The sequence below is a fragment of the Monosiga brevicollis genome, genomic scaffold (genome assembly GCF_000002865.3).
Source record: "Monosiga brevicollis MX1 MONBRscaffold_41 genomic scaffold, whole genome shotgun sequence".
In the NCBI taxonomy this organism is placed as follows: Eukaryota; class Choanoflagellata; order Craspedida; family Salpingoecidae; genus Monosiga; species Monosiga brevicollis.
In genome coordinates, this window is record NW_001865078.1 from 229,121 (window position 1) to 248,663 (window position 19,543).

The 19,543-nt window shown below is 56.3% G+C and overlaps 3 protein-coding genes across 3 annotated transcripts; 2 read left to right on the plus strand and 1 right to left on the minus strand.

The window, feature by feature from the left end:
* Positions 1-2,724: 2,724 nt before the first annotated feature.
* Positions 2,725-4,889, minus strand: MONBRDRAFT_29993 (uncharacterized protein; the record flags this gene model as incomplete). Its single annotated transcript, XM_001750460.1, has 10 exons — positions 2,725-2,820; positions 2,910-2,968; positions 3,042-3,166; positions 3,312-3,376; positions 3,479-3,684; positions 3,866-3,966; positions 4,063-4,199; positions 4,318-4,431; positions 4,520-4,641; positions 4,793-4,889. Coding segments are annotated over 10 exons (1,122 nt in total), but the record flags the coding sequence as incomplete, so codon positions are not given.
* Positions 4,890-5,298: 409 nt separating this feature from the next.
* MONBRDRAFT_29994 (uncharacterized protein) lies at positions 5,299-6,545 on the plus strand (the record flags this gene model as incomplete). Its single annotated transcript, XM_001750420.1, has 5 exons — positions 5,299-5,450; positions 5,604-5,868; positions 5,974-6,008; positions 6,113-6,173; positions 6,309-6,545. 5 exons carry the CDS (start codon positions 5,299-5,301, stop codon positions 6,543-6,545), a joined length of 750 nt encoding a protein of 249 aa, XP_001750472.1.
* A 499-nt stretch (positions 6,546-7,044) lies between these two features.
* Positions 7,045-19,523, plus strand: MONBRDRAFT_34592 (uncharacterized protein; the record flags this gene model as incomplete). Its single annotated transcript, XM_001750421.1, has 33 exons — positions 7,045-7,095; positions 7,207-7,443; positions 7,557-7,820; positions 7,947-8,237; positions 8,365-8,526; positions 8,625-8,667; positions 8,769-10,132; positions 10,493-10,604; positions 10,930-11,025; positions 11,081-11,128; positions 11,219-11,542; positions 11,705-11,755; positions 11,875-12,050; positions 12,127-12,193; positions 12,302-12,358; positions 12,437-12,603; positions 12,687-13,596; positions 13,674-13,730; positions 13,947-14,197; positions 14,283-14,376; positions 14,475-14,857; positions 14,936-15,267; positions 15,363-15,681; positions 15,923-15,982; positions 16,062-16,313; positions 16,404-16,626; positions 16,759-17,159; positions 17,272-17,544; positions 17,633-17,817; positions 17,920-17,996; positions 18,120-18,199; positions 18,306-19,207; positions 19,313-19,523. 33 exons carry the CDS (start codon positions 7,045-7,047, stop codon positions 19,473-19,475), a joined length of 8,472 nt encoding a protein of 2,823 aa, XP_001750473.1. The 3' UTR covers positions 19,476-19,523.
* Between the last annotated feature and the right edge of the window lie 20 nt (positions 19,524-19,543).

A 19,543-nucleotide genomic window follows, 5' to 3' on the forward strand; every position in this document is an offset into this window, starting at 1 on the left:
TTGTTCGGATGGACTGATGATGTTGTTGATGCTCCTTGGATTTGTCGCGCTTGTTCTTCGCGGGTGCAGGGACGGTGTTGGCCGTGGTGCTGGATCTGCACCCTCGAGCCTGGGACGCCCTTGCTTCGGTCTGTGAGCCCTTGCTCGGCCTTTCTCTCGTCTCTGTTGGATCATCCGCAACGCAGCAGGCCGCCTGCTGCTATGCTGTGTTTGCTGTCTCATTGCTCAACGCCATGGCATGCATAGTCCCTCTCCCTGGACGAGGCCCTGCGGGCCGTGACCCTGCTCTGTAATGCGCATCTTGCAAATCACGCCGATAATGAACTCGCCGTCATTGCTGCACTTCCTGCTGCCAGGTCTGCTCGACAGGCACCATTCCTTCCCGAGGGCTCGCTCCTCCGACTTGGCGGCCTCCTAACAGGGTTCTCCTGCTTCTTCTCAGTCGCTACATCCTTCAGGGTAGTGCCTCAACTCTATCTGGTTTGGGAACCACCGACGACCCACGTTTTGGGATGCCGCGAGCGCTGAGTGATGTTGCGCAGCGGCTCTCGTCTGGCTGCGCTGAACTCATGGGACAACGTAAGTTTCATACGGCTTGCGACTGGGTGGACAAACTCGTGATGTCGCTGACCATGCACGCGCCGCCTTGGGTGCCAGCCTGCGATATTGAGAGGCCTCCGGACCTGCCCGGTGCTTTAACATTAGCCACCTGCTGTGCGTTGACTGCTGTTGCCGTGTTTCTTCGACGGCGCCGTGAGCGTGCATCCCTGTCAGCCCGCATCATCACACTGGCTCGGCCCAACCTGCATCTCTGCTCCACCTCTAGATTGCAACCGGTTCCGCAGAAACCCGGCTGGTACGGCTCGAGCTCTCCACCCGGCACTGGGAGATTACCGGCTTTTCTCATGTTGTGCTGGCGATGGGACTGTAGATCGTGAGGCTCCAGGAAAAACCCGCAAGTTGGCCTCGGCCTCCCGGATCCTATGCCTCAGCGTCAGCCCCGCTCACAGTGCCCACTACGTTGCACTCATGAATGTAGCCTTTGCCACCCAAAAACAGGTTTGCCTTGTTGCTTTGTGCATGCGGCCGGCCAGCCGCATGCGGTTGCCTCACCCACCCCGCCACCCTGTCATGCACATTGGTCCATTAGTCTATTCCAGTGGATGCGTGCACGCTAAGTGCACCGCACGGGCACCTGGAGCAGCTATGCGAGCTCTCTCGAGGAATATATTTGTGCCTCGATCAACCGCAAGGCCTCATTCAAGCGCTCTTGGTGCGAATCTGCCTTGCCAATTGACCATCATGCCACGTTGTACAGACGATTGTTTTATTCACTTTTGGAGCCTTTCCCTAGGAGCTTTTCTCGCAAGATCCCGCCACAAGGACGACCTTGGTGCAGCCAGAGCTGCACGATGTCAATTACCAAAGCACCTGCTTTTGTCATGGCCAAGCACTAGATCAGGGCTTTGTCTGCTCCGTCTGTTTGTCAAGTACGCGCGTTCCTGCACCCGCTTCTGAACCCAGACCCACCCTCTTTTAATTTTTTTTCCATTCGTCAATGTTCATTCTTCTGCTCTGATGATGTGTCGGATGCAGTTTTTTGCAGCAAAATTGCCATTTGCCCATCCTGCCGGTAGGTTTCCGTCCCTTGTCCGTGGCGTTGCTAAAGCGAGGGATGGGAATACCTTTCTCTTGCTTTCCATGCTTTGTTGTTGAGCGCTCCGGCTGATTGATCGAACGGGCGAGTGTAGGACGCCGTTTTCGAGACGTAAGCGCAAGGTAAAGAAGACAGCCACGGCGGCAGCTTCGACTCGGTCAAGCGAGGCAGCCACCCCGATCCCACTCGCGGAGACGTGATTCGTTGAGCAAGAGAGATGCCTTGAAAGATGACGGGACCTGATAACGCTTGCAATGTGGGCTGCCGAGCATGTAATGGAACGACTTGAATGTGATCTGCCAGTGGAGAGTTCTAATTGCAGTCGATTGAAACATTGCTAGACCTCATGCGGTCAAGCTCCGAGGTTTGATGGTCACTGAGGCTCGAGTCTGTGCACGCTATCAAGTAAAACATCACGAGGCGCTCCCTTGTCGAGCACGGCTCTTCTTCTTTTTCTTGCTGCGCTTGCTGCTGGGCTGCCCCGATGCGCCCTCTGGCCCATTTCCGGCTACTTCGGGCGTCAACTCACTCTCATCTACAAGACAACCGCAAATGCACGGATCAAAACTTTCACAAAAACACAGAAAGTCTCGACGCACAAAGAATGCCAGTCTTTACCTGAAGGCTCGGGGCGGGCCAAGAAGGGTGGCAGTTCGTCCAACGCCTCTTTCAAGTTCTAGCAAGCAGAACCACAAATGACGATAAGCAAGGCACATCCAGCATCCAGCCTATTCTTGCGGGTCATTCCCTCACCTGTTGGGCCAGGGTATGAAGCTGCTGAGCTCGCGCCTTCCAGCGTGCCAGTTCGCGGCGAAGATCTTCCTCGACCGCTGACGGCTCATCGGATGTACTCGACGTGGCGGGAGCATTTCGATGCCCTGTTTCGGTACCCTTTTTAGGTGCAGCCGCATGCAAGGCACCTTCGGGCTGACGAGCAGCCTCGAGGACCGTGGTGTTCAAAACTGGCGTACTAGTCTAGGCTCAGTCCAAAAACAACAACTTCGGGGTCAGCGGTGCTGATGCAGCAACAACAGCACGGGGACTGGCCGCAAGTTGGTGATACGTACTGGTTCTTGCGTCGGTGCAATGACCACGCGTAGCCGGTCGTCGGACTCTTGATCCTCTTGACGCGTTCGTTGGAAGAGTTTCAATTGTAAAGCAGGCTATAGGTTGCGCACGAGCGGTTGTGAGCATGGACTGGTAGTGTGTCGATGTGGCATCCGGGGCTGCGAGCATGGATGAGCAGACTGACGTTGGCAACAGCTGGCTCAAGCCACTGTGAGGGGCTCACAAGGAGAGCCGCCAATGATGCTATGACGGCCAAAGGTGCGATGAGTGAGCGTGTGCACCTCGTGATGCCATGGAGAACGGCAGAAGAACGTACTGCCTTCCTCAAGGGTTTTGACGACCTGCATACTGCCCGTATCCCACAGTCGCACGCAGCCCGCGTCGTCGGTTGTGACAAGACGGGCGCCGTTGCTAACGACCGCTACGCAGGTGATGGGCCGTCTGCGTAGGGTCGAGTGACAAACGAGCCAGAATGTCAGAGGCACACGTGGATGTGTTCATATGTCGAGATGTAACCTGAGAAAGCGCCCCAAGAGGCATGTACAGTGCAACGTGTGCAAAGTAAGCGGTACCATTATTTACGTACTCGTGGGCTTGAACGCGACGGGCACACTGGCTTTGTGAGATGAGGCCACTCGCTTGCTCCAAAACCTGTAGCGGCCGGACCGAGGCGATGGAGTTTGAGAAAGAGTGCCGACCAGCCCTTTCAGGGAGAGATGAGGTGGAAAACGTGCAATCAAGTGGTAGAAATACCTCATCATGCAGTGAAACTTGGTAGACCCTTCCCGTGCTGCTGGCCACATACAAATACTGCTCGGCAGGATCCAGGGCCACACTGGTGAGGTCATCGGCAAACGTGATACATGCTAGGCGCTGCCCCAGACCCAAGTGGTAAAGCTGTGCTCCAGGGTGGCACAAGCAGAGCAGGATGAGATTGGGAGAGGCGACTGATGACGGGGCTGCAGGCGGCGACGGCGAGGGCAAGCAAGGCTGACATTAACATGGCGGTCACGAGAGACGGTGACGAGTCGGGCAGTGGAGGAAGGGCCTGTGTGAAATAAGCAGCGGTGTGTCAGGCCAGCGTGGGCTATTGGGCACGAGAGGCTGTTGGGGCAGAAAGAAAAGACGAGGTGGGCGCACCAGCGGAGACGGCTAGATCGGTGACGGGGAGTGTATGGTGGCTGAACACATGTCGTGGGCGAACTTCACCCGAGAGCTGCTGGGAGAAGCCAAAAACCAAGCTAAAGGCCATGGAGAGGAGTGCCAAGATGATGGGTTGATGAGAGGTTGGGCCGTAGGAGCCCCGATGTGACCATTGGGAAGGAGGAAGCACTGACTGCGCGAGGGACCAGACGCGAGCGGCGGCATCATCGCTGATGGAGATGAGGCTAAGTTCGTCTCCGGTGAGGGCGAGACCGGTAATGGCACGGAAGTGAGCATGGCTCAAGTGTTGTACGAGGGAGCCAGTACACATCTACAGTCGGGAGGAGTGGGGCGATCCGATGGCGAGGAGGGTGAGCAGGCCAGGGGTCGCCGGTCACGGTGGGCGGGGGGTTGAAATTGCGCAAAGTGTTGGGTAGCACAATGCAGACCTGCCAGACATAGATGGCTCCAGAGGCCGTTCCAGTAATGCACAGGTCATATTTCTGGGAGCAGATGACGGCCGTGGCTCGCTCGGGTAGCGGCATCTTCATCATGGGTGTTTCCTACCATCAGGGTGTGAATGGATGGGTGAGGCACACAAGGGTGAGGCACAACGATGATGGCTTGGCTTCATGATCAGGACAGTCTCACCTGTTGCCAACCCCAAAAGACAATGGCACCCTTGTCCTGTTGAGCAGCGCACATGCCACGGGACCCAGCCCACAGTGCATGGCGGGCCACGGCCTGACCCTTGTACATTCGAGCGGTCGTGCCTGTTCCCCGAAAAAAAAACAAAAAAAAAAAAAACACCAAGCCCACGTGACTTTTCAAACGGCAGCCAAAGGCGTCGAGATTTGCATCCCAGGAAGCATTTCCAACACCTCAGTCGGATCAAATCAATGCTTTTACCACACCGCATCATACCTGAATCCGCATCCCAGGCATGCACGGTCATGCCCCGACCATCAGCGCTCACGGCGCCGCGCGCCAGCAGCAGCATTGCGCCGCCGTCCAGCGCCATCCCAATCCAAGCCCTCGGGATGCACAATAAATGAGATGTTTATTACACTTTAGTGTTAATAAAAGTGTGGTGTTTGTTAGACTTGACGTCTCCTTGACATGCTGCAAAAGAGAGAGAGAGAGAGAGAGAGCGCGCGAGAGAGAGAGAGAGAGAGACAGATAGAGTCATGAGGGCGATGGAATAAAGATAAGAGAGGTCTTTTTACATTTCCAGGTTCGTTTCTCTCGTCTCATCTCTTCTCTCTCTCTCTCTCTCTCGCTCTCTCGTCGCGCTCTGGGCTTCGAGTGTATCTGGGCGAAGAGCGAGGGTTGAGGATCAGGCTGTGTGTGGAGAAGACTGAATCTGGGTGTGTGGGGTTATAGGTGGTGGTGGTGGTGTAGGATTGAACGTGGCCTGTTTGAGGAGCAAGATGGCTGCGGAACCAGCGGCGCTGAGCGCGCGCTACTTTGATGATCGTTATGGCCCCGAGCATCCTCGCAACCTGATTCCCGAGTTGTGCCGACTTTTTTACCGCAATGGCTGGGTCACCGGCACGGGTGGTGGCATTTCCATCAAGCACGAGTGCGTTGATCATTTATTTTGTGCTTTGAATCGCCCCGCATGTGCTTTGAATTGCTCGCGTGTGCCATCGATTTGCTTGCTTGTCGCCTTGCTGCGCCCATGACACGGCTGACCAGGTCGGCTTCTGGCCTCGTTGCCTTGCTTGCGGGACAGGGGAAAAATTTACATTGCTCCCAGTGGTGTTCAAAAGGAGCGCATCGAGCCGGCAGACTTTTTCGTGACCGATGAAGCGGGCACCGTGCTGGAGACGCCGCCGGCCGACAAGATGCTCAAAATGTCCGAGTGCACGCCGCTGTTTATGAATGCCTTTACCATGCGCAAGGCCGGGGCCTGCCTGCATTCCCACTCACCCAACGCCGTATTGGCCACCATGCTCTGCGACAAGGAGCTTCGCATCACCAATATTGAAATGATCAAGGTCGGCAGACCGCGACGGCGACCCAGTCCTGCCCTTGACGCACCCGGTTTCACGATTCCCCGCGCGCTCATCACAATCTCACATTGTACTCATCTGGGCACGCAGGGCATCCGCAAGGCCAGTACTGGACAAAGCTATGGGTGCGTTGAACAGGGTCGTCGCGGTTTCCTTTGGTTTATGCTGACCCTCATCCACGGTGTCTCACCTTGTGGGACCGCAACTTGACGTGTGCTCCTGCATGTAGCTACTACGACACGCTTGTCATCCCCATCATCGAGAACACTGCGCGCGAGGCTGAATTGCAGGTCGGCCACTTTGAGGCGCAGTGACACGAGCGCCCTTGTTTTCTCTCGGACCCTCTTGACTTGCCCCTTGACTTTTTTTTCTTACAAGCGTACTCATCTGGGTTGCCCGCGTGCTTCCATTTATACACATGTTAGAGTCGCATGGCTGCCTGCATGGAAGAGTACCCCGACACCTGTGCGGTGCTGGTGCGACGCCATGGCGTTTATGTCTGGGGTGATACCTGGCAAAAGGCCAAGGGCATGGTGGAGTGCTACGACTACCTCTTTGAGATGTTCATCCGCATGAAGCAGCTCGGCCTCGACCCAGAGCAACCAGATGTCAATGGCGCCGCCCGCGCGGCCGAACCCGACGCCAAGAAAGCCAAACAATAAGGTCGCATCCCCCGCCCCCATATGAAATTGGCCAAGACTTTTCAGTTTCATCGGTCTTTTCTCTGATTGCCGAGCTGCCAGATGAACCGGCAGAAATGACAAGATAACCTGCGAGTCTCACAAAGACAGGTGACAGGCCAGAGACCCAACCGAAGCACCCTCTCACCAGAAAGCCGAAAGGACAGAGAGGAGAGAGAGGAGAGAGAGGAGACGCCCGCAGGTACACACACACACACACACACACACACACACACACACACACACACACACACACACACACACACACACACACACACAAAATAAAAAGTCTGACAAGCGCTGTGTGTGAACAAACATCAACATGCCCAAGCGAGACCAATAAAAGCGCTTTTTGAGAGCTTGATGTCAGTGACTCTTTGGCCTCCTCCTCCTCCTCCTCCTCCTGCTCCTCCTCTTCTTGATTGGATGAGGTGCTGAGGTGCTGCGGGAGATCGGGTGTGGTGCAGTGGCAAGGCAGGGGATGATGAGGGGCTGTTGGGTGGTGTGGGTGGTGTTGGTGGGGGTCGGGCAGGTTTGGGGAAAGCCTGTGGCGTCGGGGGATCGGTTGCGGCCTGCACAATCGGTTCGGGAACCCTCGGGCACCGCGATCAAAGGGTTTCTCGGGCCCGTGCCTGATGCGCAGGTGATTGGCGCGGCGCTGAAACAGCTGCCTGCAGCCAGCGACCAAGCATGTGCCGACGCTTGTTTGCAGGATGCTGCGTGCATCTCCTTTAGCCGGGACAGTGCCAATATCACCTGCACGCTCAACCAGTGGAGTGTCGACTACGCCATCGCTGACGCAACCGGAGCTCGCTACTATCACCGTCTGCAGCCACGAAATGATGCCCGAGCCTATCAAGCCGTGCCTTTCCAAGTCGAGGTGGGGATCATGCCGAGCCTTTCTCGCTAAAGTGCGCCTCAAGTCCCCGTTCACGTGCCAACGAGCCGTTGTCTGCACTGCTTTAAATGCTGTCTCCCCACCCCCACCCGTAGGTCCCAACGAGCAACGTGACGCTTACGCCTGGTTCAGTGCTGCGTCGTGCCTTTGATGCCAACATCATCTACCTTCTTGGTCATCCCACCGACGATTTGCTCTACTTTTTCCGCCTGCGCAACGGCAACCCGAATCCGCCAGGCCAGTGCTGGGGTTGGGATGCCAATCTCCGCGGCAGCCTGGCCGGAGAGTTTCTCATGGGATCGGGCGGCATCAGCCGTTGGCCCATGGCCAACGCCACGCTCCGCGCGCGCATGGATGAGGTACCCAAGCGTTTGGCTCCACCACAGCTGGCCCTCCCATAGGCGCAAAACAGCTACTCATCCCGAGACAAAATCATATTATGAGCTGCATGTGCCAATACAGCTCATGAGTGGAGTCTTGCATAGGTGGTGGCGGGCATTCTGCAGGAGCAAGAGGCTGATGGCTATGCCATGGGCTTTGCACGGAACGAAACCTGGACGCACGAGAACCCCGACTACGTCACGTCCTGGGTCACGCACGGTCTCTTGGAAGCCGCCATTGCCGGCAATGAGCAAGCGCTTCCCCTCATTCGCCGCCATCTCAACTGGTTCAACAACTGCACTTGGCTGCCACTGTATCTGCCTCCTGATGACCGCACCTCCTCGAGTCTCACCAACCCCAATACCCAAGGCCATGGCATCTACCTCATTTATCAAGTCTGTAGGCCTGCCCATCATGTTCAAAAGACATACGGCGCCTTTGGTTGTGCGCCATCTCTGCAACTTGCCTGTAGTTCCCTCACCGACGCGTGACGGCTTCTTTTCTCACCCCACCCAAACCTAGGGCATCATTCACAACACGCGCATGTCTCTGACCGAGCTGGGTACTCAGCAGGACATTGAGGTTGTCAGCAAACTGATGCAGGAGGATTGGTGGCTGCGAGAGCTGGCCGCTCGCAATCAAACTGCTGTTTGGCGCCGCAACTGGTTTCCACACAACTATGAAGTGCGTTTTCAGGCCCAGCTGCAGCTTATCATGAGCGACAGCCTCTCAAAGTCGCATCGCCATTCTTGTGGGCTGGCTGACCTTGTTGCTTTTCTTAGCTCACCGGGATCGAGGCCTACATGGATATGTACATCATGACAGGTAGGGCGTTTCTAGCGACTCGAATTAGACAACACAGGTGGATGTTATCAGAGATTAGCACGCGCGCACTTTTATCCACCTCAAACGCTGTATCTTGGTAGGCAACAGCACCTATCTGGACGCGGTGCAGGGGGCCTGGGACCTGTTTTGGCACCACTGGATTCACCTGGGCGGCAGCATTGCCATCAACGAGCCATGGGCCGTTTCCTATCCCCCTGGGTCTTATTATCTGGACTTTACGGACCAGCATCATGAGGGCATGACCTTGCGATATGGCGAGGCACCTGCCTGTCAAGGTCCGTCCGTGGACCTTGAGCATCAGAAGCAATGGTTCTCTGCGTACGTGCGTGACGTGACGGGACACCCCACGGGTGAGCTCTGCGGCTCCATGTTTTGGCTCAAGCTAAATCAGCGCTTTCATCGGCTGGATCCTTTGAACGAGACCTTTGTGACGGAAATGGAGCGCGAGATCTTCAACGTGGGCGTGGCCAACCAAGAACCCAACGGTCTGGGCATTCGCTACTTTGCACTTTTGCACAAGAACAAGCAGGTTCCCACTACCACGGGCACCTGCTGTGAGGGCCAAGGCACGCGCATGCTAGGCAGCCTGCCCGAATACGTCTTTTCTTACAATGGCACGGCCGTGTTTGTCAACCTGTATACGGCTGCGAGTGCCCATCTACCGCAAACGGCGGGCGATGTGGATATTGTGATCGACACGGTATTTCCTTACGACTCGGCAGCCAACATTACCATCGCCGCAGCTGGCAGCGGGCAACTGGACGTCTTTGTGCGCATCCCCAGCTGGCAATCGGGCACAGTGGACGTGCGTGTGGATGGGGCCGTGGCGGCTCACGGCACTCCAGGCACCTTTGTGCATCTGAGCGTGACACGTGGCACAACATCTCACGTCGTGGAGCTGAACCTGCAGGCCGCCCTAACAAGTCACCTGTATACGGGTCTCACCCAGGTTAACGGCACTCGGCGATATGGCGTCTTGCATGGGCCGATTTTGATGGCGGCCACGGGCCCAGTCAATGTCACCACCGGTGTGGTGGACGTGGCGCTGCCCGCAGGCGCCCAAGTGTCCGATCCGGCTTCATTTTTAACGCGGGACGTCTGCCCTGCCGACGGCACCACAAACGGTGGATTTGTCTTTGAAAATGGGACACTGTTTTTGGAATGCGCGCACGGTGGCACGATCGAAAACGTTTCCTTCGCCTCTTTTGGCAATCCCACCGGGACCTGTGGCAACTACGTGGTTGATCCTGCTTGTCATGCCCCGGAGAGTGTCCAGGTGGTGACGGCGCTCTGCCGTGGTCAATCTTCCTGCGCCATTGCCGCCTCAGATGCGTTGTTTGGTGACCCCTGTGTGGGTATGCCCAAGCGCCTGGCCGTGACCGTGACGGGCTGTGCACCCGCAGCCCCGAATTCGCTCGACTATGTCCTGACCGAAAACCCGGCAGTCCGATACACACCCTATTTCTCCTTGCAGGGCGAGCTCTTTGACGTTTTTCCCGTCTGGCGTCACTGATCATCATCCCTGCCTTCTCTTGAAGACGGCAGTGCGCAGAGCGGGGACGTGATGGCACGGTGGCGTGCTGCACCATCTGCGCCAGGTCTGGACACCTATGGGAAGCAGGGCCCGACCCTTTTACCGTCTAAAGTTGTCGTATCATGACCCTTATTAAAAATTCAATCGACGAAGTTGTAACAGTTGGTAGCACGTGATTTCAGTTGCTTTTGCCTCTCTCTTTCAAATTCATCTTTTTTTCTTTCTTTTTTGATATTTTTCGTCTTGAGACGGTAAGGCCGTTGGCGTTAGCATGTGGTCTGGCTGCTGTCTCTCTGTCTCTGTCTCTGTCTCTGTCTCTGTCTCTCTGTCTCTGTCTCTCTCTCTCTCTCTCTCTCTCTCTCTGTCAGTGAGCGCGGCCTTGGTGAGGAGAAAGGGCAGCGGTCATTTGGTCTTGCACTGGTTGGTGCGAGCGGCCACCAGGCGGTCGTTCAGCAACTGCTGCTGCATGTGCACCGGGCGAAGAAGCGTTTGATGATAACCCTGTGTCGTGGCAAAGGTGTTGGCCGGGCGTTCATTTCGGATGCGGTTGGAACGATGCTCAAATGACGGTTGGCCCTCTTGTGCGTGTGAACCTGGTCGCGTAGGCAAGCCGCTGCGGCTCAAGCGGGACGCATTGACCGTGTCGCAGAGGAGCCGTGGCTTGCGGTATTTTTCACCTCTGGATTGAGTTTGGTTTGATTCAATAGCCACCATGTTTGGCCAAGCTGGTAAGCTGCTTTGCCTGCCCGCCGCGGCCAGAAACGTGCACGCGCGTTGTCTTGGTGCCATGCGGTCCAGCGGCGGTTCGACCGACATTGACTCCTTTCGCTTTGGGTTTGGCATGCTCCTGGGCAATAGGCAAGACCGGCTTTGGCGGTGGTGGCTTTGGTGGTGGAGCCACGGGTGGTACGTTGACTTGGACACCCACGGGGCAGCATGCTCGTCACTTTCAACGCGTTTTTTGTGGCCCGCCTCACCCGCTGCCCTTGTGCGCAGGTTTTGGCGCTCCTGCGGGCACTGCAGGTGGCTTTGGCGCTGGCGGTGCTTCCCAAGGCTTTGGTGGCGGTGCTGGGGCTTTTGGCGCCGGTGGTGCTGGGGCCGGCGGCTTTGGGGCCGGCGCTACCGGCGGCGCATTTGGGGCTAAACCTGGCGGCTTTGGAGGTGCTGGTGGTGGCTTTGGTGCCCAAAGCACGGCCGGCGGCTTTGGTGCACAAGGCATGCAAGGTGGATTTGGCGCCCAGGCGGGTGGCTTTGGCCAAGGAGCTGCCGCTGGTGGTGGCATGTTTGGTGCCAACAAGCCAACTGGTGGCTTTGGTGGCGGTGCGTTCCTGTTTGACGGCCAAGCCTTTTTGCGCGTTTCCATCACATTATGGGAGCGCAGGCAGGTTGATTCGAGCTTGTCACCATCACCAGCGACTCACGTGTGTTTGCATTGCGACATGATGTTGTTTTGTGGGTTCTTGCCCCTGGTTGCGCTTTTAGGTGCTACCTCGACGTTTGGTGGTGGTGCAACGGCTGGCGGTGGCTTTGGCGGTGCGTTTCTTCTCTCGTTTATCCCTTCCTCCTTCCTTCCTTCCTTTCATTGCGTTGAGCATAGATTGGCCCAAAATTGCTCGTCAAATCTAAACGCTCCTATCCTTTACTCTACCTAGCTGGCCGCTTCGGAGCGGGAGGCATGGGTCAACAGGTTGGTGGCATGGGTCAGCAGGCTGCTTCTGGCACCCGTGCCATCCCCTTCAAGCCCCGTTCATCAGACAGCAACAAGAATGGTCCTCTCCGCTATCAGTGCATCTCAGCAATGCAGCAATACGAGCACAAATCTCTCGAGGTGCGTTGTGGTTTCGTCGTCTTTTGCAAGCTTTGTTTGGTACCCATTCTGTTGCACCCTTTTCTTCTTCGTGTAGGAACTACGCCTTGAAGATTATGCAGCAGCTGGCAAAGCCCCAGCCATGGCTGGCGCAGCAGCTGGTGGTACGATCACGTGTCTGGACCCACCTAGTCACTCGACATTTTTCTCCCTTGCCGGTTTTCCATGAATCTGAGTGGTTTCGTCACATGTCCTCTTGTCTTGCTTGTCAGGCTTTGGTGCTCCTGCTAGTACGGCTGGTGGTTTCGGTGCTGGTGCGGGAGCAGGAGGTAGGCCACATCGCCACCATGCCCATCTTTGCCACGAGGTGCCCTAGCCTGCTTGCGCTCACCAGAATTGAACCTTAGGCTTTGGCGCCAAGCCCATGGGCGGTGGCATGTTTGGGCAAACCGCCACGACGTCAGCCTTTGGCGGCGGTGCTGCCGGTGGATTCGGTGCCAAGCCCATGGGTGGCGGCTTTGGCGCTGGTGCAGGTGCTGCCGGTGCAGGTGCTGGTGGTTTCAATCGCCCTGGCGTAAGTCTATGTCCGGTGAATTTTCAGCAACACTGCTTTTGGGTTTGCCTTCTGACTGATATCCTTACCCCCAATTCTTTCAGGCGGGCTTTGGACAGCAAGGCACCTCTGCCTTTGGCGGTACACAGACCTCTGTATGTTTATGGCGAGCGTTTCTATCTGCGCCCACTCTTCTTTTTGCTTTCTCTCTCTCTCTCTCTCTCTCTCTCTCTCTCTCTTCTTGCTGGCTTCTCATTGCGGTTGCATATTTGACACAGGCTTTTGGTGGCGGTGCTGCCGGTGGATTTGGTGCCAAACCTGGTGGCTTCGGACAACAGGGTGCCGTGGGTGGCTTTGGCCAGCAGGGTGCCGCGGGTGGCTTTGGTCAGCCCGCCGCCAGCGGGTTTGGACAACAGGGTGCTGCCGGTGGCTTCGGTTCGACCGCCACTACTTCCGCCTTTGGCGCAAAACCCGGAGGTTTTGGCGCCACGGCCACGACGGGATTTGGTGCAGCCGGCGCAGGCGGTGCATTCGGTGCCAAACCTGGAGGCTTTGGCCAACCTGCTGCTACGGCTGGAGGGTTCGGTCAAGCCGGTGGCTTTGGTCAACAAGCTGGTGGATTCGGCCAGACCGCCACTACTGCAGGTGGCTTTGGCCAACAAGGCGCTGCGGCGGGTGGCTTTGGCCAGAAGCCCGGCGGTTTTGGACAGGCCGGTGGTTTTGGTCAAGCCGGTGCAGCTGGTGGCTTTGGTCAGGCCGGTGGCTTTGGCCAAGCCGGCGCCGCGGGAGGGTTCGGTCAAACTAGTGCGGCGGGAGGTTTTGGTCAACAACAGGCAGCCGGCGGTTTTGGCCAGGCTGGTGCTGGTGGCTTTGGACAAACCCAGGCGGCTGGTGGATTTGGCCAGCCCCAAGCCTCTGGTTTTGGAAATACCGGTTTTGGCATGGCAAAGCCTGGCGGCTTTGGAGGTGCCCAAACCACTGCGGGTTTTGGAAGCAACCCCATGGCCAATGCAGGTATGTGGTGCAGCGAACCTTTTGGTGACTCCTCTGTTTCACCTGCTTCTCCAGCTAACTTCTTCTGCTGTATGCAGCTGGTGCGATGACCATGCCCGCCATGGGCGCAAACATGATGGCCGCAACCATGCCCGGTACGTCACCGTGCCTCACCATTTCTTCTGTACGGTCCATGCATTGCAAGATCATGCTCATGCGCGCGTGGTGTGTGCACAATGGACTTGACAGCCAACCTTGGTGCCACGCTGGCCTTACCGAGTAAGCTGCTTCTCGGTTGTGGGCAACCAATGCTGACCGATAATGATCACCCGTGTCTCATGTTTCATGCTTCTCGTTTTTGTTGTCCGCAGGTTTACCTGAACTGCCCATCAAGCCTTCAGTGCCCATCCCTGTTGGCCCTGAAGGCATTGGCAGCAGCCCTTACGGTGATCGCAAGCTGTTCCGACTTTCCAACAAGGAACGCCAGAGCAAGAGTCCTGGTGATGCTCCAAGCAGCGCTACTGCCAAACCCGTTCGCAGCGCTGGCCGCACCCTGCCACCTCCTCTTTTTGGCTCGCGCCGCACCATCCCCGTTCGCGCCGTCAATCATGATCCAATCATTGTTCGTACCTTGCGCGTGTGCACCTCTATTCCCGTTTGCCCGTCAACATGGAGCGTGACCAACCTGCCTGCTGCTCTTGATTTAGAACCTGGATGACGACGATGATCAGCAAACCCTGTCAGTCTCCGAACTGACGCCACGCCGCGACATCAAGCGCCTTGTGCTCAAACCGGCAGCAGGTGAGGCCTCATTCGCTTTTAGTTGTGGCCCCCATCTCTTGTGTGCGAGGATAACTTGCTTTGTGACTCAAATCTTGCGCGTTTACACTTCGCGTTAGGCTCTGTCAAAGACGTGCCCAACCGGCTGTTGAGCGACGACTTTGTGTCGTCTGCGCGCAGTGAAGCCCCGGCCCAGCGTGCGGCTGGCAGTAAGAATCTCAATGTCACCGCAATGGACGCACAATATTCTGACTCAGGAGCCGAGCAGTCTGTCCTTGATTTGCCGCCAAAGCATTTGGACTTTTCGGACAAGGCTGCCACTCCTTCGCCCGTCGCACCATCCAAGGCAGACAAAGATGGTGAGCGCGTCAAAAAATTTACGCTGCGCAAGGGCTACAAGATGGTTTTGCAATCCGCACACGAGTCAGCCCCACGCCCATACACGCCAGAGGAACTTGCTGCTGTACCAGCTGCTGACCTGCGCCGCGTCACTCACCTCAAGGTATGGAGTCAGCGTTTAACGTTTGCGCCGTTTTCAAGGTGTTTCGTACCGACCTCATGTTGTGCCGTACGCACACAGATTTCCAATGAGTTTGGTGCCGTGGAGTTTGACGCCGTCATCGATCTCAGCGAAGGCATGGACTTTGCTGAGATTGTGAGCATCCAGCGCAAGGAAATCAGTGTTTACCCACCAGAGTATCCGGAGAAACCAGCGCAGGGCGAAGGACTTAACCGTCCCGCCACCGTTGAGCTGCATGGTGTTTTCCCCAGCGGCATTCAGGACTTTTCTTCGGCGCCGGAAGCTGAAGCCAAGTACCGACTCAAGGTTGAAACCAACACAAAACGTGCTGGTGCTCACTTTGTATCGTACAAGAATGGAACTTGGAAGTTCAAGGTGGATCATTTTAGTCGGTATGTGCCTTGTAAAGCTTGTCCCGCTGCTCACATCGCGCATTGCCACTTTGTAACATCTCATTCCATTGCAATCGTTTCTCCATCGCATCAAGGTATGGCATGGACGACGATGAGGATGAGGAGGATGCTGCTGCTCAGAGTGGAGAGCCTGCCGCTCGCCAAACGAGCGTGCCTCTGATTTCGGGCCTTGCGCGCCAGCGCTCGGCACCAGAGGCACACGGCAGCCCTCTGGTCAAGCCCAACGTCAATTCAAGCATCATCCGTATGGATGATGACGAGGATGAGGATTTCTCAGCCAGTGGGGCCAATGATCAGGCTGAGGACATGGCTGTGGTTTTGGAAGAGTCGGGCGACCTGAAGGACCGAGATCTTGAAGCCAATTCTAGCCAGCACTGGGAATGGGCCGGCGAGGTATGCCGCTTGGCTTGTAGTCATAGGTCTTGAGATCGCGAGATTTCTTTTTTGTGTGCATGCATTTTGGGGAGGATGGTTCTTGAATGGTTCTAACCGCTGAGTCAAGGCAATCGACGCTGATTTGGATTTGACTATGCTTTTGGTGTCGTGCCTGAAACATCTTTTCCCCCTCCCCCCCCCCCCCTCCCCCGCCTTCTTTTTCTAAAAACTGACGTTGAATGTCTACCTTGGTACACAGGAAAAGTCGGCGGGTCAGCGTCTTGCTCTGGCCACTGGCCTAGCTCCCGAAGCGCTCACGGTGAGCCAATGTTGACAAATGATGTCGCAGGATTCCTTATCGTCAAACTCACAACAAATACAAATGGGTGCGCGCATAGTCGATGAAACATCAACTTTTCGCCGAACCAGACTATCAAGATACGACGAAGAGTCAGCCTGCGGCAACCCGCTTGCGCTTTGTGGCTCCTCCCCACCGTGCGCCCGAAGACGAAGATGGCTTGCAGTTTTCGTCACCATTTGCGGCACGATCCCACGCTGCTGTGACAGAGGAATCGCGCTCCGAGCCAGACGTGCTGGCGGCGTTACCTCCTCTCAAAAAAGCCGCCCGTTTTGATGAGGATGCAGAGCAGGTCGGTACCGACCATTATTTTGACTTGTGCTCGAGACTGTAAATTTTGTCTTCCTCTCCTGGGTGAGTTCTTACCGACGGGTGAAATTAGGTTGTGCTGCTGCCGGCACCTGCTCCATTGGAGCGTCTGAAGATGGGGGCGGATCGACTGAAGCAACCAGAAGCCCTTCTTGAAACATTGGACCAAGACAAACGGCTTCCCAAGGATTCGGCTGTAATGCTGGGCCGGTCCTCGTGCAGCTCTTGGACGCATCTGAATCGTATCATTGTGCCGAGTCATCAAGCCGAGCCTCTGAACCTGGCTGCTATCTCAGGTGAGAAGGAAAATAATTGCGGGCTTGAAAAAAGAAGAAGAAGAAAAAAAAAAAGCGTCTAATTTTGCTTGGTCGGCATGTCTCGCACTTGGTGGCGCTCATTGTGTGCACGACAACATGTTGGATTCGTAGATGCTCGTGCACCTCCGCTTGGCCAGGGCACGGCCATTGGCCAGCGCCGAGGGATTCCAATTTATCGTTATGCCTGGTCCGCATCCCCTGATTCATTTCCCGTGCGTAGCGCTGTCGACGCACACGAGACAGCAGTGTTGCGCGACTTGAGCATCGCCCCGCTTGAGATACTACGCGCTGACGCCGAGTTGGTCCCGGCCATCATGACTGGATACAATGAAAATCTGGCACATCAAGCGCACATGGGGGCGAGCTTGAGTGGTCAGCAGAGTGCCGACCCAGCTACAACGCGAAGATCGCATGCGCTGCACGCTTGTCAGCGGCTGTCAGCCCATGCGCAACAGCTTGTTGCAACAGCAGCGCCGGGCACAACAAAGGCAGCTGCGCAGTATGATCATCAGGTGAGGCTTGCAAAGACTCTGCCCCCCTCACTGTCGCTATTCCCTTTCTCTTCATGTGTTACGTGTGTTTGGGATGTCTGCCATCTTTTCCTCACCTTGGTCCTTGCTTCAGGTTTGGACGCTCATCGAAGCACTCTGGTGCCCTCCGGATCTGGTTGGGACCTCTCCAAGCGTGGAGGAGCTTGAAACGGGACTTAGCCAGCTCATCATGCACGCACACGGACATGTGGATCCCACTCGCTCACTATACGCCGCTGCAATGGCACGCCGTCGAGCATTTTCGAAATGGCTTTCAGCCACCGTGGCTCCCCTCGTGGCCCGTCTCGATCTGACCGAAGGTCTTCCTGCCACTTCTGTTGTCGATGATGTGCCCTACCTCCAAAATGTACGGCTCGCTTTGCTCGACCCTGGAGCTGTGTAGCATTTGTCTGGGCTTGACCTTGCTCACATGCTGCCCCGCTGTTTCTCTTCAGGTGCTGCGTGCCCTGCTGGTTCACGATTTGGAGTCAGCTGCGTCGCTAGCAAGCAGCCAGAAGGACCATCATTTGAGTTTACTGATTGCACAAGCTGGTGGTGCCAACAAGATGCGGAGCTGGCTCTTGAACCAGTTGCAAGACTGGCAGCAGCGGGCAGCGGATGACTTTATCCACCCGCTCCGGTAAGGGCCGTAGTCTAGCATGGATTGTGCTTTTTCTTTTGGTTCTGGCCAACAGCGGCGCAATGCTCACGAAGCATGTGCATGCTGTGTTCCCACTTTTAGCTTGCGCATTTATGCCGTTTTGGCCGGTGCTATGATTTGGCCGGATCAAGCCCAGACGCGTTTGCCAACCTGCCAAGGTCAAGCTTGCTTAACAGCGGTGTTTCTCCAGGAACACTCTACTTTTTGAACTTGCTTGTATCGAAGAAGATGGGCAGCTCACCTGCTGTTCAACTTTGAATTTATGCACTGCTGTTTCCTAGGCTTACCGTGGCTAGCGGCGCTAGCGGTCCACCATTGGTATGCCGTTTCTTCCACCGCGACCGTGGCCGACAGCATTCGGGTACGTTTGTGTCCTCTGCATCAGGTCTTGGCATCCGTGCATAATGGTTGCGCGCCCTTGTTGGACTTTGAAGCAACTCATTTGTGGCTGCTTGATACTCTGGTAGAGTTACGCACGATCTGCTTTCAATTTGCTCTCGGGCCGGAGCAAGTCCGGCGCTGCGGTGCAAACCTTTGAAGCCGCAGCACCTTCACCGAGTTATTTGGACCCCGAAGCTCTGCAGGCACAGCAAATGCTTGGCATGCAGAAGTTTGATGATGCGTCGGGCATGCCCAGCAGCAACTCTGACTTTTTTGGGGATTTGCTGTTCAACATCATGCAAATGTTTGCCTGCCCATCCAACGTCAACATGGAGCGGGCCTTGCTGGGTCGCACCGTGGGCCCAGATCTGGATGACTTGCGCCTGCCGTGCTTGGCTTACCTCATCCTCCGATCCCTGGGCGCCCCGCAATTGAATGCACACGCCGAGGCCCAGCTCTTGACTGACTTTGCCGCTCAGCTGGAAGGCGCGGGCGCTTGGTGCCACGCCGTCTTTGTCCTACTTCACTTGCGTGACGACGTGCCACGCACCCACGCGGCGCGTACTCTGGTCTTGCGTCACCTGACTGCTGAGTGCCGCGAAGCCGAGCGTGACTTTTTGAAGGTTGAACTCAAGGTGCCCGAGACTTGGCTCCACGAGGCTTTGGCACAAGATGCTCTATCTCGCCGGGACACTGCCGTGGCCGTCGATCATCTTCTCCGCGCTCATCAATACGACAGGGCGCACCAGCTGGTCATGCGGCAGCTGGCTGTGCAGCTGGTCCTAGCGCGCCAATTTCATACACTTCTCGGCTTTTTGCATCGCGTCGAGGCGGGCGTGCGCCAACAATATCAAGTTCAGCACTGGGAGCGTGGCGGGCGCGTTTTGTTGGAACTGCTTGACGTCACAACCGCTGATATTAAGGTGGAGGCATCGCAAAACATTGTGCAAAGCCTCGAAGGCTTTGGTCTTTCTGATGCTGAGCGACGGTGCGTAATCCGTCATCACGCTTGCTGCTTCGGCTCCGGCACATGTGCTCATGTTTCCTATTCCTACCTGATCCTGCTCGTTCGCCCCAATCGTTTTGTCAATAGACTTTTGCGTGCCGAGTGTGCCAGCCACGTTGCCACCGCCTGGGAGGCCAAGCACCAACTGGATGCCACCAAGTTGACGCACCTACCCGTCTCATCGTCATCCCGCCTGCGTGCACTGAATGTTGTGGCCCACCAGTTCATGTGCGCCCTGGACTCTTACTAACAAGCTGAACCCGTTTTGGAAAGTAATCAATTGAACTCGCCGTCGAGGATTGGTGTCTTGTTTGTTTC